At 45.6% G+C, this 19,164-nt stretch overlaps 2 protein-coding genes across 3 annotated transcripts in view; both read right to left on the bottom strand.

Annotated features, from left to right (window-relative positions):
• Nucleotides 1–2,906: 2,906 nt before the first annotated feature.
• Nucleotides 2,907–7,812, bottom strand: LOC139423982 (apical junction molecule ajm-1-like). Its single transcript, XM_071175654.1, has 3 exons — nucleotides 4,790–7,812; nucleotides 3,837–3,925; nucleotides 2,907–3,496 (listed from the first exon to the last, which is right to left on the bottom strand). Exons 1-3 carry the CDS (start codon nucleotides 7,737–7,739, stop codon nucleotides 3,398–3,400), a joined length of 3,138 nt encoding a protein of 1,045 aa, XP_071031755.1. The 5' UTR covers nucleotides 7,740–7,812; the 3' UTR covers nucleotides 2,907–3,397.
• A 2,319-nt stretch (nucleotides 7,813–10,131) lies between these two features.
• The window catches only part of LOC139423981 (paralemmin-1-like), a 34,094-nt gene continuing 25,061 nt past the window's right edge, over nucleotides 10,132–19,164 (bottom strand). The window contains exons 3-8 of one of the 2 annotated variants that reach the window (XM_071175652.1): nucleotides 17,283–17,363; nucleotides 15,555–15,634; nucleotides 15,230–15,308; nucleotides 12,638–12,665; nucleotides 12,290–12,373; nucleotides 10,132–11,672 (exon numbers count right to left, since the gene is read on the bottom strand). In XM_071175652.1, the coding sequence (XP_071031753.1) occupies nucleotides 10,717–11,672; nucleotides 12,290–12,373; nucleotides 12,638–12,665; nucleotides 15,230–15,308; nucleotides 15,555–15,634; nucleotides 17,283–17,363 (1,308 nt within the window). In that variant the 3' untranslated portion in view covers nucleotides 10,132–10,716. The remainder of the gene's footprint in view (nucleotides 11,673–12,289; nucleotides 12,374–12,637; nucleotides 12,666–15,229; nucleotides 15,309–15,554; nucleotides 15,635–17,282; nucleotides 17,364–19,164) is intronic. The other variant, XM_071175653.1, reaches the window with a different exon arrangement.

Genomic DNA, 19,164 nt, shown 5'->3' with positions numbered 1-19,164 from the left:
CTGCTGTTTTCAACCAAGATCTCAGTGATCACTGCCTCATTGCCTGCATCCGTAATGGGTCAGCGGTCAAATGACCTCCACTCATCACTGTCAAACGCTCCCTGAAACACTTCAGCGAGCAGGCCTTTCTAATCGACCTGGCCCGGGTATCCTGGAAGGATATTGACCTCATCCCGTCAGTAGAGAATGTCTGTTTTTTTATTTAAATGCCTTCCTCACCATCTTAAATATGCATGCCCCATTCAAGAAATTTTGAACCAGGAACAGATATAGCCCTTGGTTCTCTCCAGTCCTGACTGCCCTTAACCAACACAAAAACATCCTATGGCATTCTGCATTAGCATCGAACAGCCCCCGTGATATGCAACTTTTCAGGGAAGTTAGAAACCAATATACACAGGCAATTAGAAAAGCCAAGGCTATCTTTTTCAAGCAGAAATTTGCTTCCTGCAACACAAACTCAAAAAAGTTCTGGGACACTGTAAAGACCATGAAGAATAAGAGCATCTCCTCCCAGCTGCCCACTGCACTGAGGATAGGAAACTCTGTCAGCATCGATAAATCCACTATAATTGAGAATTTCAATAAGCATTTTTCTACGGCTGGCCATGCTTTCCACCTGGCTACCCCTACCCCGGTCAACAGCACTGCACCCCGCACAGCAACTCGCCCAAGCCTTCCCCATTTCTTCTTCTCCCAAATCCAGTCAGCTGATGTTCTGAAAAAGCGGCAAAATCTGGACCCCTACAAATCAGCTGGGCTAGACAATCTGGACCCTTTCTTTCTAAAATCATCTGCCGAAATTGTTGCAACCCCTATTACTTTCGTGTCGTCTGAAATTCCCAAAGATTGGAAAGCAGCTGCGGTCATCCCCCTCTTCAAAGGGGGGGACACTCTTGACCCAAACTGCTACAGACATACTGTATATGTATCCTACCCTGCCTTTCTAAGGTCTTCGAAAGCCAAGTCAACAAACAGATTACTGACCATTTTGAATCCCACCGCACCTTCTCCGCTATGCAATCTGGTTTCAGAGCTGGTCATGGGTGCACCTCAGCCACGCTCAAGGTCCTAAACCATATCTTAACCGTCATCGATAAGAAACAATACTGTGCAGCCGTATTCATTGACCTGGCCAAGGCTTTTGACTCTGTCAATCACCACGTCCTCATCGGCAGACTCAATAGCCTTGGTTTCTCAAATGATTGCCTCGCCTGGTTCACAAATTACTTCTCTGATAGAGTTCAGTGGGTCAAATCGGAGGGCCTGTTGTCCGGGCCTCTGGCAGTCTCTATTGGGCCAATTCTCTTCTCTGTATACATCAATTATGTCGCTCTTGCTGCTGGTGAGTCTCTGATACACCTCGACGCAGACGACACCATTCTGTATACTTCTGGCCCTTCTTTGGACACTGTGTTAACTAACCTCCAGACGAGCTTCAATGCCATACAACTCTCCTTCCCTGGCCTCCAACTGCTCTTAAATACAAGTAAAACTAAATGCATTAAATCTAGAATTGGCTTCCTATTTCGCAACAAAGCATCCTTCACTCATACTGCCAAACTGACCATCCTACCGATCCTCGACTTCGGCGATGTCATTTACAAAATAGCCTCCAATACCCTACTCAATACATTGGATGCAGTCTATCACAGTGCCATCCGTTTTGTCACCAAAGCCCCATATACTACCCACCACTGCGACCTGTACGCTCTCGTTGGCTGGCCCTCGTTTCATACTCGTCGCCAAACCCACTGGCTCCAGGTCATCTACAAGACCCTGCTAGGTAAAGTCCCCCCTTATCTCAGCTCGCTGGTCACCATAGCAGCACCCACCTGTAGCACACGATCCAGCAGGTATATCTCTCTCCTTCCAGTTCTCTGCTGCCAATGACTGGAATGAACTACAAAAATCTCTGAAACTGGAAACACTTATCTCCCTCACTAGCTTTAAGCACCAGCTGTCAGAGCAGCTCACAGATTACTGCACCTGCACATAGCCCATCTATAATTTAACCCAAACAACTACCCTTTCCCCTACTGTATTTATTTATTTATTTAGCTCCTTTGCACCCCATTATTTCTATTTCTACTTTGCACATTCTTCCACTGCAAATCTACCATTCCAGTGTTTTACTTGTTATATTGTATCTACTTTGCCACCATGGCCTTTTTGCCTTTACCTCCCTTATCTCTCCTCACTTGCTCACATTGTATATAGACTTATTTTTCTACTGTATTATTGACTGTATGTTTGTTTTACTCCATGTGTAACTCTGTGTTGTTGTATGTGTCGAACTGCTTTGCTTTATCTTGGCCAGGTTGCAATTGTAAATGAGAACTTATTCTCAACTTGCCTACCTGGTTAGATAAAGGTGGACAAAAAAATATATAAATATATATATATACTGTACTCTATACCATCTACTGCATCCTGCCTATGCCTCAAACATCTCTGGTGTTAAAACAGAACCCTGTTTCCACTATTCATCTGAGTCACATCATGACAGTGTTTTATATGTGGATGGACTGAACTTTGGTTACTCCATGTCATTATGTCATACTCCATCCAATCATTGAGAGGCCAGAAAGCTGTCTGTCTCACCTCTAACTTGTGACGTATGGCAGATAGAGAGACCCACAGTGAAACCTTAGCTTTAGCCACAGAGGCCAGAGCTCATGTTGAAGTAGACTGGGTGGGTTATGGTCAGCTAACTATGCTTGCTGAGTCAAACATGGTTGCACCCAGGATAATAGTCATCTGGTGTTCAAAATGCATCTGGGTCCAAGCATATAACAAAAAAAAATGTAAATGCCAATTACTTTAGGTTCTTGTTTGTTCACTGTCAGTCGTGACCATAACATGAAGGACAGGAACCTTCCTTTAGCAAGATAAATTAGACAGAGTTGATTTGAAAAGGATATTTAATGTATGCACTTAATTCCTCCTCACTGGATTGTATTAGCAAACTGTACAATACTGATAAGCAGAGCCTGATGGAACAAAACTGAGATATGATTGCGGCATTTGTGCGTTTACTGAAACATTTATAGTAGTTTTGATTACCTTCACATTTATGCAGTTCTTGATAATGATATTTCTCTGTATTGTGGATGACATTTGTCATTTTGATCGAACACTGAACAGGAGTTAAACCTTTACAAGCAGAGCAGTTAAATGAGAGAGGACGTCTTTTGTACATTGTGAATATTTGTAATGAAATTGTAATGTTATGTACAAAACAGATGCTAGTCTTACAAAGCATGGAATGTTCAAGCTAATACTAATTCAAGTTTCTGCCATCGTAGTGAATTATGCAGTTCTACCATCCCAGTTCCTTGGTGATACATTTGACATGTTAATGTTATAGAAGTCCTGGTATTGGTGACCTCCAGTATCAGTCCTGTTCCCGTGGCAGTGGCCCGTTCACCATACCTGCCTCCCAACGCTGCCACAGAGGAGTTTTCTGGCCGCCTGCCTTGTAAACCTTGGGCTCCTGGAGAGATAATGCAGGACACAGGAAATGGATTTAGCTAGTCTGATTAGCAGGTTAGGTTTTCTTACATGTCAGTCAATCTCCATTTAGCCACACACAGAACTTGAATATAAACACATCCCTTGTCAGATGTCAAACATTATAGGCCAGTTACTTCTGAAAATAAATGTTGAGGTCAGCTTTGCCAGTGTAAATACACCGCTTCTCAACTACTACTGGAACTACTGTTACATTGCTAGCAGAGACAGACTTACAGTATAATTGCAATCAAAGCTTGTGAGTGAATGACATGTTGTGTTCCTGTCACAGGGAGGATACTTCTTGGAAAGTAGAGCTGTACCTGTGTTTGTCCAGGGTTCTCCCTAGCACTCTTAGGATTGGGAGGAGGCCAGGTCCGATCCAACTTCCCCTTGGATTGTCGGCCATCAACTGCAGAGGGTCAGGATAAGGAATAAGAAAATAGGATAAGGAAAGGATTTACAGACTGATCTAGCAGGCTCCAAAACACTGCTAAGTAAAAATACAAACTCCTTCTAGACTCCGTACCATTTGAAGATGTATCCATTGCAGTTACTATAATTCATATTGTAATTCCTCCGATGGCTATCTTTGGAACTAGTTCATCTTATTTGAATCATGCTAGAAGTCAAGGAAATGATCTTCTTCCGTCTGTCCCCCCAGACCTCTAATATCAATGGTCACAGGTCACAGCCATATATATAAATAAACTTCCCAATTTCCACAAGTTTATCAATCTAGAATATACATACTCACATGATTCAGGAATAAGCTGTGACTGCACTGTGCTCACAGAACCCCTTGCTGCCCCCCAAGACATATCTGCCATCTCAAACATGCAGATGCCCAGAACACCCTTGATCTGAACTTCCTGGCCATTGTACTGCTGTGGTAACTTTGGTTACATCCTACAAAGTCCCTCTGTGGCATGTGCTGCTGATTCAGATAAGTGTTCAGCCAGAGTGATCTTGCCCTTGATGACACTAAGTTGACGACAATACTGTGCCCATAATAACATTATCTGATGCTAATGCAAATAGGCAGACATTAAAGTGCTTGTACTGAGATGAATGTGTGCTGTGGAATGAATGAGGCTATAACTGCCTTATCCACTTTTCCTCAGCTAGGTGTGTTTATCATACGTTGACGCAACACCATATCACGATGGTACAAACAAATACTTTTTGCAAATATTTTAACATGTGACTCCCCCTCACTTTGCCCCAATTCAAACACAAAGGAATTCTACATGTAATATAGGACATGTCCACTGACCTGATGCTGTGAAAGAGGAGGTGAATGAGGGAATGACTGTGGTAGGTGAGTCTGGGCTGGCCTCACTGACTCCTGCCTCTCCGTACAGACTACACCTCTGCCTGCGCAGCTCCTCCTCCCTCTCCCTGGCTTCCCGGATGTCCTTCTCCACCTCCGGCTTCATGGCCAGTGAGGGACGCAGCTTAAAGAAGGGGTTCTCCCTAAGGATGTCAGAGCCCTCGTCCTCATTCCCTGGCTGTTCTCCCCTCACCTCATCCGTGTGCTCCTCTTCTGTAGAGACAGTGCCCCCTATACTTAGGCAGTCTAGGCTTCTGTAGAGGCGCTGGGCTCCTATGTCTCGGTTTGGATAGTGGGCTATGATTGTGTCGTCACTTTCCAGAATAACCACCTTCCTTGCTGCTCCTTTACCGGCAGGTTGGTTCTCTGCACTTGGGTTTTGGCCTGAGCTAGCCTCCTTTTGGTCCTTTAAGTCAAACAGCTGGTGGGAGTGGGCTCTTGAGAGAGAGCAGCCTTTGAAAGAGACAAGCTCCATGCTACGCGTCCTCTCCAGCACAGAGGGGTAGACATGACCTCTCATCCCCAGGCCTGCTGTGGTGAGGGGTCTCCTGTGCCTGGTGGGTCCTTCTGCATTGCCTTGTTGGAAGGCTTCAAACAGCAGCTTCCTCTCCCTCATCTGGCGTACTGTTCCCTTGCTGTAGACTCCAGGGATCTTCCCCATGTTCACCAGGACAAGCTCCCTCTGGATCTCCTGGCTGATCTCCTTCTGCATCTTCTTCTCTGAGAACTGCCAGTCAGCGCCCTGCCCCGGCCCTGCCTTAGAGGACAGTGTCTTAGCCAGTAGGGGAGTCTTCATCAGGGGGATGTCTACCACCTCCTGACCTTCCTGGGTGTTTGACATGCACCTGGACCGCGGCAGGCTCTGCTCCCTTTCAGCAGATCGCCGGATCTCCCTCTCGATGGGAGTCTCTTTCTGGGGTGGGGGAGCCTTGTTGTCTATGATGGGGGCTGTGGTCGTGTGGATCTCGTGTGTACCGACAGGGGAGAAGTCAGTGGACACCCCGCTGTCACTCTGGTCATCGTCACTGCATTTCATCTCAATCCTGACAATAGGTTGGACACTGAGCTGGGCAGAACGACGAGACTGGACCTCCTCCGCTTTCTCTCCTGCCACTGTTTCAATATGTTCTTTCTCTGGAATCTCTGTGTCTTCCTCACTTACCGCTGCCCTCTCTTCCACCTCGACAGTCTGTACTCTCTCTCCCTGCTCTCTCTCTTCCACCTCGACAGTCTGTACTCTCTCTCCCTGCTCTCTCTCTTCCACCTCGACAGTCTGTACTCTCTCTCCCTGCTCTCGCTCTTCCACCTCGACAGTCTGTACTCTCTCTCCCTGCTCTCTCTCTTCAACCTCAGCAGTCTGTACTCTCTCTCCCTGCTCTCGCTCTTCCACCTCGACAGTCTGTACTCTCTCTCCCTGCTCTCTCTCTTCAACCTCAGCAGTCTGTACTCTCTCTCCCTGCTCTCTCTCTTCCACCTCGACAGTCTGTACTCTCTCTCCCTGCTCTCTCTCTTCCACCTCGACAGTCTGTACTCTCTCTCCCTGCTCTCTCTCTTCCACCTCAGCAGTCTGTACTCTCTCTCCCTGCTCTCTCTCTTCCACCTCGACAGTCTGTACTCTCTCTCCCTGCTCTCTCTCTTCCACCTCGACAGTCTGTACTCTCTCTCCCTGCTCACTCTCTTCCACCTCGACAATCTGTACTCTCTCTCCCTGCTCTCTCTCTTCCACCTCGACAGTCTGTACTCTCTCTCCCTGCTCTCTCTCTTCACCGCTTCCCTCACTCCCTCCTTCCTCTTCTTCTTCCTCTTCCTTCCTACACTCGATTCTCTCTCCCTCCTGGTAGCCTGTATCCTGATTGGTTGTCTTCATGGCTACCTGGTGAAAGGGCGGAGGCTCCTGTGGCACGTGTTGTCCGTCCTGTCTCTGTTGCACCAGATGCAGGCGATGCAGCAGCTGCTCCCCCTGCTGGATGTCTTCAGCTACTGTCAGGCTGCCAGCCTCCTGCTGCTCCTGCTGCTCAGAGGCAGGTGACTGAGGCGAGGGCACTGATACCTGTTCTCTGGATAAGCCTCTTGAAATAGATAGGTGAGGCTGGAGGCACTGGACGTCACTGCTAGCACTGTCTCTCCTGACCCACTCATCTTTGGTCATGTCGTAGTCTAGTGATCTACCATCGACCATGTCCTCAACATCATTGTTACTCTCGTCTGAATGTTCTGGCTCTATGATGGTCCCTTCATGGGTTGGATGACTATTGTTGTCAAGGCTGTGCTCTGGCTCAGACTCCCTTGTCTGTGATGATGGGACAGAATCTGTCTCTTTCAGAATGCTGGCTTCCATGTTCGGATGTGGCTGCTCAGGGCTACTGGCACCCACTGCTTTATATCCGTCTGTTGGTGGTGGCGTGGCAGAGCCAGGTCTTTCAGTCAGCACTGTGATATCCTCAGATCCTCCCTTCTTCAGTTCAGTCTGCTGCTCCTCTTCCACTGTTACTGTAGCCTTGTCCATGACTGGAGTGCTGCTAGGCTGCTCAGATTGAACTCCATCTAAGCTCCTGGGATTTTCTTTAGCCTCTGTGACGCTTATGGCCCCAACATTGGGCTCCATAGTGCTGCCCTCTTCTGGACAAGAAGGGTCTTTGCATGGTGGGGGAAGGATGAAGACGTACTCATCCTCCTCCATCCTATCGGGGTGGCCTGCGCTGACCAAAGGGGGAGGTGGTATGACAGCCTGCCAGGCCTCACACGGCTTTTCCCCAGAAGTCAGGGAGGAGTTGTCTTTGGCCATATCTGTGTCCTCTGCCGGTTTACAGCCAACCTCCATCCAGAGACCGCAATCCTCCTGGGAGACTGGACTCTTAGGAGATCGGGGGCTGACCATGGGCTCTGTTTCCATAGTGATGGGGTATAACTTCACACCTGTTAATATTTTATTTTTCTCCTTTCACTGTCTCTGGTTTCAGTGTCACAATCTGAAATATATGTTAATGACTTTGCAATTAGAGGCATGTTATTTGAGCCCCTTCAAAAAACATACACCACTAGGCTTAGATGTTCTACCATTCAGTAAACCAAATAGTTATGAAATGTGTACTAAAAATGTCTATTTTTATAGCAATGTTGTAGATGTCAGGTATTACCAGCAGAAATAGGACAATAGAGTAAACGTTTGTGAATCTGCTGTTGCCCAAGTTTCTTTTGAGGACTGCTGTCAGATCAGTTGAAAGAAAGGTTGACTGTCATTATGCCAGCTTTGGCCTGGCATAATGTGACTTTATGGGAATTGATTACCGTATGAGAGTTTCACATCACTAAAACATGGAACTTGGATTTTATAAATATGTACTCACAAATTGCAACTTCACCTTTTAAGCTTTAAAATGAAGGACATGATCTGAAAGTTGTAGTGCATTCTGTTCTCTCTCACCTGACATATTTACTAGCTGACACTACAATGGTGATGCAAATGACCTGAGCAGAGTTCTGCTTACTAGGGGGATGAGTAATCAGCTTTTCACTGTCTGGCACATCCACTATGCATCTGCTACAGGAGCCTCCTTCACAGATTTCTCCTCCAGAGCCATATCACTTTCAGCCTTAAGCTCAAAACATTGATTTCATGACAACATACTAATTTAAACTCCAGCCACATTAGAGAGCTCTCTCTGTGAGAACCAGTAAACCACATAATGAAAATTCATGTTTACGGTATGTCATTTGCATGAATGTCTCCAGACACCACACCTGTTAAGATGACACCAGATTTTTTACTATGCACAATGGCAAACTGATCAGAACGGTCATTGTCATTGAGGTTGTGCAGTTCTGTTTGTCATCGTGTCTAATTACAAATGCTCCCATGTCATCTACAGATGCAGGATCTTAATTTTAAGACAGTTTGCTACAGCAAGAAAATAATCCTGCAGCAGCAGGAAATGTGAATTATTGTGTGGAATAGCCATTTTCGTAAATCAAGTCTGAAATTTCAAAGTGGAAATTACAAACTTTAGAAGCCTTTTAAAAACACTACAAGTTTGTGTTTTCTGCTGTGCAGGAACATTCTTAGCAACAAAATAATGATTAAATTAAATTCCTACATCTGTAGTCACCTCAGGGGCAGGTGAGATTTATATGTCTATATTTACCCTCAGGCTTATAGCCATACTCCTGCCCTGGATTATCAAAAAGCCAGCCACACTATGTATGAAGTGATTGCATCGCAACGCAAAATATTAATGATATTTAATGAGCTTATCTCCTCCATTAAGGGGAAGTCAACCAAACATTTCTCAGTGATACAAATTCAAGCTCTTCCTTGAAAACCACAATTAATTGTACATATCACCTCATGCCATATCAAATATCCTGAAATCTCAAATATTTAAAGCCTTTTCGTGGGAATAAACTGTAGGCTGTATATATCTATATTAAAGTAAAGCTAGACGCTTGTTTCAAGAGTTGTTACTTTGTGATCAATAATAACAGCCATACATATGATTTGTTTATGAAAACTAAATGGGTTATGGAAATGAAATGTAAATGAATCATATGCATCTGTGAGTGCTATTAATGACAAAACGTTGGTAACTAACAGTATAATATCAGAATACGGCAAGGTACTGTAAAATGAATAATAAGAAAGAGACCCACCTGTTTGCAGTGTCGTGGCTGTGCCCAGGCTTCTGTCTGAATGATGCTGCTAGGCTGCTGCTGAGACACGTGAGAGGTGAGACTGCATGTCACTCAAACGGCGAAGGGGCTGAAGCTCATTGACTACAACTCGAATTGCTACAGGGCTGGCCCACGTGGGGAACATTTTAGGGAAAATGGCATAGCACATCTTCCAGAAAAATAGTATCTCTTTTATACTAGGGATTTCATGGCTAATTGTGGTAAAACAGTAATTCTGCTCATATATTAAGTATGTTGACATATCCAGCCCAAAGCGAGAGGTAAAAAAACAACTTAATAGTCGCTAAAGTTCCATAGCGTGTCTTTAATGGTATGTCAAAGCTCATTTGCAATAAAGAGTCCTATACATGAACGTCCTGACAGGAACGTTGCTACTGCTGATCAAAAGGAAAGAACGAGACAAACAAACATTTTAAGAATATGAAATATATTGTGTTTTGATAATCACACACATTCCAGTTTTTTTTTATCCACCTTCATTAATTATCAGACATGGCTAAATCAAAATTCAACTACCAAACACACTTACACATACAAATCGCACTGAATAGATGTAATGGCAACCAACCCTTCTTTAACAGACTGTTTTGGTCACTGACGGAATACAATATCATATTTATAACCATAACATTTGTATTACTGATGCGGACACTCTAAAAGTAGAGAACAAAAGGGTTTAGTTGCCATTGAAATAGGCACATCGGGCATTTCTGAGATGAATATTTAAAAATCTATTTCCAAAAAGAAACAGATCAGTGGTTGTTGTATTCTTCATCCTTGGTTCATTCTATTGAGTACGTTTTTTGGGCTGATACAACCAATCCAGAGCAGTGTGAGATGAGTGCTGCTGGGATTCTGGCAGTAAAACCTAGTCGCATTACTGAACTGTGTCCAGCAGGAGGCAGAAGGGCTTTGTAACAGTCACACTGGAGTCTGTTCACAGAGCTGTTTGAAGAGAGGAGGATAACAGTAAACACTCCTTGACACAAGCCATGTGGGACTGTAGTCTCAGAGGATACCAGTGACATTTTAGATGAGGAGCAAAGACACGCTTCTCTGGAGCACATCCTGTGCAATTTAGGCAATGTTGTAGATTTAGGCCACACATACAGACCATTCATCATGAGTGGCACAGCTTAGAGGAATGGGGGGGGGGGGGTGATGCTCCATCATGTGCAGAATCACATGATAGAGCAGCACTTGGTATTGTGTTTGGATGACCTCTTTCCTGTTTCCTCGGCTCTATAGCGTGGGGTTGGTCTGGGGGGATCATCCTCATGTCCCAGATCCTCAACCTCTTCCTGAGTGTAGCCCAGGATGACAGGTGGGACAGGGCCCTCCACAAAGACAACCAATCCACTCACGTCCTCCTCATCATCCTCAAGCACCACAGCCTCAACCTCTTGCTCAGTGTAGCCCAGGAAGGGTTCAGTCTCAGACCCAAGAACCGGAGACTGAAGAACAATCTCCTCCTCACCTGCGTCAGAAATGATCACCCTCTCCACCTCCACCAACTCTCTATCATCCTCATGGCCCAGACCCTCGCTCTCTGACTTTACCTCAGTGTAGCCCAGGAAGGTCAGTGTGACAGTGCCCTCCACAAGGTCTACCTGACCTACTCCTGTCTCCTTGTCCATCTCATCATCCTCATAGCCCAGATCCTCAACCTTTTCCTCAGTGTAGCCCAGGTCGGTTGGTCGGATAGGGCCCTCCACAATTTCCACCACTCCTATTTCTATCTCCTCGTCCATCTCATCATCCTCATGCCCCACAACCTCAACCTCTTCCTCAGTGTAGCCCAGGGTTGTAGGTGCGGCAGGGTCCTCCACATTGTCCACCTCCTCTTCCATCCCACCACCAACCTCTATCTTCTCCTCTGCCTTCTGTTGTGGTACAACTGGGATCTCATCCAGCAGCACTTGCATCCCAACATCGTTGATGACACTAAGGAGCTGTCCCAGCTCCTCAGCAGAAGGCTGCCCCTCTGCCCCGCCGACGTGGTGGACGCTCTTCCTGCTGTCATTGAACACCGTCTCCCCCAAGGACCTGGGTGCTCCAGACACGGGCACCACAGACCTGATCTTGGTGACCCCTGTCTTTGAATCCCTCTCCACCTGCACTGTAACCATCCCCAGCACTGCAACACAGAGGGATAAATTATACTGGGCAATATAACAGTCACTATATTTGGAATCATGGTCAGAGCATGGATTACCTGGGATATAGAAACATAAAATATGAATGTTATATTCTACCCATACCACTACTCAAATACTATCAATATAGCCTTTCCCCTAAAGCAAGGCCTACATTACCAGTAGGTGCAGGACGAGAGGGCACATTTTTGTGGCATATGTCAGAGCCCTCTTTGCTAATGTCAGCCTGCACAACATGAGTAAACAGCACAAGGTCAATGTGCAGGCTCACAGTGCACAACCCAGTACCCTTTCCACTCTCCATAGCCCCCAGCATGCATAAGAAATGTACCAAGAGAAACAAAGTGGCCTAAATATAACTATCGCCTGCATTCTGCTCCAGCCCTTCAACCCAGCCAGCCACATCGTTAAGCCGTACCCTGGAGGCAAAACCCAGCCACAGGAACAGATATTGAGAAAAATATGGAGAGAAATACGGTTTCCCTCATAGTGAAGGTATGTTTAGATTTTCACTGTGGCTGGGCCCGTCCCAAATCAATGGTGTGGATGATGATGAACACTATCACATTTCTGTGGTAGAATCCTCCCCAAACAGTACCTGATCGACCTTCCAGTCCATTCTCATGGAGAACCCTCTCCATTACTGGCCCAGGAAGCTGACCCCCAGCAGTTCTGACGATGTCTAAAAGATAAAGATACAGCTAATACAAAACCATTGTACTTTCCATATACAAATTCTAATGTGCTGCGTGACAATCATGCGTTTGAGTTATATCATATCAACTATAAAACAATCACAGCTGTGGCTTCATTCTGTCACCCTGATTACATTAGTGTCAGTCAGAAAGAGATGAAAGAACAGTCACATGCAGGATGGTCTAAGAGAAAGTGAGAATGAACAAGATGTCCAGAACTAGAGCTAAAGGACCATGCAGGTGAAGCTTACCTTGTATCCCACCCTCTTCAATGTCAGCCTATGGGGAAACAGAGGAGACAATTTTAAGTGGAACCCCTGGTCCTAATGGTCCTACAGTCACTGTCTCCCCCAAACACTTTCCTCTTTATCCCTTATCTCTCCCAGGCCCTGCGCACTGCCATAAATATGTCACAGTAACCATTAGAGCAGTGTGGCGCTGGGCTCAGCTTCGTGTTAGAGTGTTAGAGATGAATACACACTGAACTTCCTTACCAAGTGTTAGTGTGAGCTAAAGATGGACCAGACACAAACCGGAATGTAAAAGTTCAAGTAATGGTCAGTATATTATATACACTGAGTGTGCAAACACACCTGCTTTTTCCATGACATAGACTGACTAGGTGAATCCAGGTAAAAGTTATGATCCCTTATTGATGTCACCTTTCCTAAATTAGCCATGGATGGAGATAAGGATTTGGACTGGTTCTACTTAATTCTCCGTAATAGACAATGATATAACGGCGATTCTGATCCAACCATAAATTCATGCATTGTTGTGCCCCTGAACTGAGAGGATGGAAGTTCAATATGTAGCAAGATGTAGTAGGCTAATGTTAACTAGCTAACGTTGCCCATGAAAGGAAGTTGAGCTAGTGAGCAAGAATTTTAGCCAGGTAGCGCAGGGCAACAAAAACTACAAGCTGTATGCGCCCGCGCGCACACACACACACACACACACACACACACACACACACACACACACACACACACACACACACATGAGTACCATGGACAGCCACATCATGTTTGGTGTATGTTGATTGGACAATATTTTTTTGTATCTTTTAGTTGTCACTGTATTAGACTAAGCAGAGGTGATTTGATGGTGTTGAAATGGTGCTGGAATAGTGGAGGCAGCTCCTGTTTTCTTTGCGACTTGCGGAAACTCTACGTGGTTCTAAATCAATAGTCTTAGTAGTCCGAAAATGTTGAAAACATTAACTTGCTTGACCATGTTGCAGGTCATGTAGCTTTTTGTTACATTCAATATGTTTTGTGGACTTTACCGGACAGAGATTACTCTCCGGTTTTGTGATGAAACAAAGGTGTGTTTGATTTTTCTGACACTGTGTCTTCTTATTGTCTCTGCCTTAGGCCTATATATCACAGTGGCAAGGCATATGAACTAACAGATTATAGAGCAAACAACAACAATTATCACTTTTTTTCTGGCTTGGCTTCCCCGGTGATTTTACCCACGCACCACTACTGGTGGAATGCTTTCGACACCTTGTCCATGCCCCGACGAATTGAGGCTGTTCTGAGGGGAAAAGGGGGTGCAACTCAATATTAGGAAGGTGTTCCTAATGTTTTATACACTCAGTGTATGTTCCCCTGTAGAGTTCACAGTTGGTACGGGGTCAAAGTCCTGTCAGTCAATAGCCAGACACCCTTTAGGGCTCCCCCAATGTGTAGGGCTATAACGTCACTAAATGTCAGAGTCAGTTTTCCATTGGGTAGCATACATACACCCCTACTTTAAAACAGGGGATCGGCACTTTGCAATGTACTGTGGTTTGATTTCCAAAGGGAGGCAAAAACCAATCTGTTGAAAAGGTCATAACTGCATGAACAACGGGATACTTTACTACAGAGAGGAGTGGTTTCTGCTGAACATCAATCTGTAGGATCAAAGGCTTAGTGAGGGAAAAGATCTTCAACTGCTGTAGTTGTGAAATATCGTAGCTATTTATATTACACAGTTCCAAACTGAATCAGCTGTTATTGATGTAAAAACACTGAGACTATTGAGTAAAACACACCATTGGGGTAAAAAAAAGTATACGGAACAAAAATATAAACGCACACGCAACAATTTCAACGTTTTTACTGAGTTACAGTTCATAGAAGGAAATCTGTCAATTGAAATAAATTCATTAGGCCCTAATCTATGGATTTCACATGACTGGGCAGGGGTGCAGCCATGCATGGGCCTGCGAGGGCATAGGCCCACCCACTTCGGAGCCAGGTCCACCCACTGGGGAGCCAGGACCAGCCAATCAGAATGGGTTTTTCCTCACAAAAGGGCTTTATTACAGACCTAAATACTCCTCAGACGATCCCGCAGGTCAAGAAGGCGATGTGGAGGTCCTGGACTGGCATGGTTACGTGTGGTCTGCGGTTGTGAGGCCTGTTGGATGTACTGCCAAATTCTCTAAAACGACTTTGAAGGCGGCTTAAGGTAACATCTCTGGTGGCCATTCCTGCAGTCAGCATGCCAATTACATGCTTTCTCAAAAGTTGAGACATCTGTGGCATTGTGTTGTGTGACAAAACTGCACATTTTAGTGGCCTTTTCTTGTCCCAAGCACAAGGTGCACCTGTGTAGTGATCATGCAGTTTAATCAGCTTTTTGATATGCCACACCTGTCAGGTGGATGGATTATCTTGGCAAAGGAGAAATGCTCACTTTCCATGTTGCATTTATATTTTTGTTCAGTATATAATGGGGAAAATCTGAAAAGATATTTAATATGGCACAGAGGTATTTTAATTGATTAAGTATATTAAAAATCATATTGAAACTCAGGTTCTCGGAATGTCTCTCCTTTCTCCACTTGCCTGGCTGTGGTTCTGGGCATTGGTGACTGTGTAGCTTGTGGATTCAATGACCTCCACTATATCCTCTTCAGTTGGCAACCTAATACACATACATTCACACGATGATGACCGTAACACCACATAACATGTGAAACCAACACATTAAGATACAAACCCATTCACAAATACAATACATACATGCAGAGGCATCAATACAGTTCAGGGGAGGGTCAGTATCAAGTGCTTTATGTAAGAGATATAAAAACATCTGAGCATATCAACTCCCTCAGCCAACAGGCATGGGGAGTGATAGATTGTGTGTGTGTGTGTGCCGTGGGTGTCTCACTCCTCTGTGTAGTTCTCAGCGCTGCGCCCAGGGACAGGCTGGGGGTTCTCGCTCAGCCACTGGTCCCTCAAGGACTTCCGCTGTGAGGAGAGATTTGGAGAGAAAGAGAGAGGGATGGAGAGAGAGAGAGAGAGGGAGAGAGGGATGGAGAGAGAAAGAGGGTTGGTGACTATGACTAGGGTCTGCTATGTCCTGTGCAGTTAGCATATACATGAAACGGCCTATGCTCTGAGCCTTCTCTCTCAGCATGCAGCTCCCCCAACTGCCAGCTCATCCTTCCAAAACAAGCCTATTCTCTCAAATTCCCCATAGCAAAAGAAGCTAACAAAAACAAAAGCCTTCTGTCTCTATGAATACTGAAACGGTTATCCAGTATGCAGTAACCAAAACAAACAGCCCCTAGACACAGAGCTCTGGCTGCCATTTTGGATCTCCAGCAGGATGAGTGAGGCCAAGAGCCTGGTTTTATCTGTCTGTGAGGGAGAAACTGCCCCCAAACTGTCCCCAAACCCAGGTGTAGTCTTGATCACAAGGGGTTTGATTGAGACTGACAATAATAAACCTGACCATGTTCATTTTGAGAGTGTTTGTAAATGGACCAACCTGCATTGGCTGCGACTCAGTTAGTTCCCTTTCATACCTCTTACAACCTTTGAAGCAAAAACCTTCCAGAGCCCAGAGGTACAGTAAAGGAGGGGTCCTCCTTTCATTCTAACTCAGGTATGACAACACCAAGCCGAGGGGGGAACATAGTCCTACCTGGCTCCAAGCCTCATCAATTAGTCATACGACGATGTGGGGAGTATGAGAGGAGTATGAGAGGCCAAGCCACAACAACAGACAGACAGTGGTGACAATGACACAACATTATATTGGAGTGGTGGTGACACTAAGTTTGCCTTGTTCACAACTATTTGCCAAGACAACCTTTTGGATGGAAAGTATGTGACCACTCCATGTGGACCAGTCTCTTACTGTGCTCAGAGTCAGAAAAGAAATGTAAGACAGGAGGGGAAGTGAGCTGTGCATACAGAGATGCTCTAACTTCTGGGCTGACTAGGAACAAGAGACTGTTCTCACACTTCACACTGAGGAAGAAGGAAGCCCTGTGGCTTCAGACAACTCTCTTTCCTCTGCCATGTGTAAGGCTGGTGACGCCAGCACAGCACACATCCTCAGGCAAACCCAGTAATGTAGAGTAGACTGTTTGTGTGGGCGGCTGCCTGAGTGATATGTGTTGATGGAGCGGTTCTAGCCACTCCATTGATCTGACGTGAAGGAGTTAATGGGGTCCAACAGGGATCAGTGCTGGTGGTCCCAGTGGAGGAGAGAGTTACTGACAAAGATCAACACAATGCACAGCTCTCTCTCTCACTCTCACTCAGACTCACTCCCTCCCTCTTTCTCTACAACCACCTCATCCTTTCAGTTCCTCTCTTTCATGTGATTTCTCTCTCCCTTACAGAGGTCATGGTAGCAGAGATCATGGTAAGATGATGAGCAGAAGAGAGGTGAACAGGAAGGAGGAAGAAAAAGGCTCTTATACAGAGGAATAGAGAATGCCTCAGGACACCTCATGGTGTTGGGGATGTTGTCTGGTGTTATGGAGCTAATTGAGTTTATCATCACACAGGAGGGCTCCACCCTGGGCATGTGAACCAGCTGCCAGCCATGTGGCTCCCTGCAACAGGACAACAGGGAAGGACAGACAGACAGATCCAGACAGACCTTGCGCTGGGCCTGCGTCAGCCACTCCTCCTCCATCTCCCTCCTTGCTTTCTCGTCGTCCTGCTGCTTACGTCGCTTGTCCTGGTGATGGGAGAAGAATAGAAAGAGAACAACAAAAAATGAGAGATTTAGGGTTGAGTGGATTTAGATATATAATTATGTTTCTGAACCTAATGAGGAGCACTTCCTGTAATTAAGCATCTCAGACGTGTGTCACCACAGAGACAGAGTCCCACAGCTCACACTGCTTTCAAGCTCTACTGAGATAGTCATGATGCTAGTGAAGGAGAAGATAACAGCACAACTACAGTACTGTATATCATACTACAGTATAAGTGAAAAGCTGTGAAAGTAGATTAGAGTGACAAGCCCCATAGACACACATGCTGTTGACCGGTGGAACAGCTGGCTCTTTAAGGTCAAAGTGCAGAGAAACGGAGATGAAGAGGCAAGGCTAGGAGTACGTGGGCATGCCAGCACTCCATCATCATCAGCTAGTCTGACAGTAACACACATATCACACATACTGCACATTCATGTTCTGTCAGGAGGAGCGGTTCACTCCCATACATTAGCACCAATCCAGGCCTGAGACAGGAAACCACCACTGCTATCCCTTCGGATCTCTCATAGTTTCCCCAACATCCCTCCTTTCAAAAGCAACTGCAATTAGATTACACTAAACAGAAGGGCTAATTTAGATCAGACTTTAATTAATGATTTTGGTCTAACCTAATTCAATAAGAACTGTGTCGTGGCATAACATGTGGGAGTTGGCTAGACCCCACTGCATCAAAGAAAGACAGGATAAAGCATGGAGGGAAGGCATGAGCATTGTGTGTGTGTGTGTGTGTGTGTGTGTGTGTGTGTGTGTGTGTGTGTGTGTGTGTGTGTGTGTGTGTGTGTGTGTGTGTGTGTGTGTGTGTGTGTGTATGTGTGTGTGTGTGTGTGTGTATTTCTACTGTATCTTAATGCTCAAGGTCCCTGTAGTGTTTAACCCTGCTGATGAGGTCAGTAGTGGCCCTGAAGCAAACACCATGCAACCCAATTGAATTATTCAAACATGGACAGACCTGGGGGAGAGCAGGTATGTGATGTGGATGTACATGGCTGAGGGAGAGCAGGTATGTGATGTAGATGTACATGGCTAAGGGAGGGCAGGTATGTGATGTAGATGTACATGGCTAAGGGAGAGCAGGTATGTGATGTAGATGTACATGGCTGAGGGAGAGCAGGTATGTGATGTAGATGTACATGGCTGGGGGAGAGCAGGTATGTGATGTGGATGTACATGGCTGAGGGAGAGCAGGTATGTGATGTAGATGTACATGGCTGAGGGAGAGTAGGTATGTGATGTAGATGTACATGGCTGAGGGAGAGCAGGTATGTGATGTAGATGTACATGGCTGGGGGAGAGCAGGTATGTGATGTGGATGTACATGGCTGAGGGAGAGCAGGTATGTGATGTAGATGTACATGGCTGAGGGAGAGCAGGTATGTGATGTAGATGTACATGGCTGAGGGAGAGCAGGTATGTGATGTAGATGTACATGGCTTGGGGAGAGCAGGTATGTGATGTAGATGTACATGGCTAAGGGAGAGCAGGTATGTGATGTAGATGTACATGGCTGAGGGAGAGCAGGTATGTGATGTAGATGTACATGGCTGAGGGAGAGCAGGTATGTGATGTAGATGTACATGGCTTGGGGAGAGCAGGTATGTGATGTAGATGTACATGGCTAAGGGAGAGCAGGTATGTGATGTAGATGTACATGGCTAAGGGAGAGCAGGTATGTGATGTAGATGTACATGGCTAAGGGAGAGCAGGTATGTAATGTAGATGTACATGGCTGAGGGAGAGCAGGTATGTGATGTAGATGTA

This window comes from Oncorhynchus clarkii, chromosome 13, assembly GCF_045791955.1.
Source record: "Oncorhynchus clarkii lewisi isolate Uvic-CL-2024 chromosome 13, UVic_Ocla_1.0, whole genome shotgun sequence".
Taxonomy (NCBI): Eukaryota; Metazoa; Chordata; class Actinopteri; order Salmoniformes; family Salmonidae; genus Oncorhynchus; species Oncorhynchus clarkii.
This window is presented reverse-complemented; position numbering and strand designations above follow the sequence as displayed.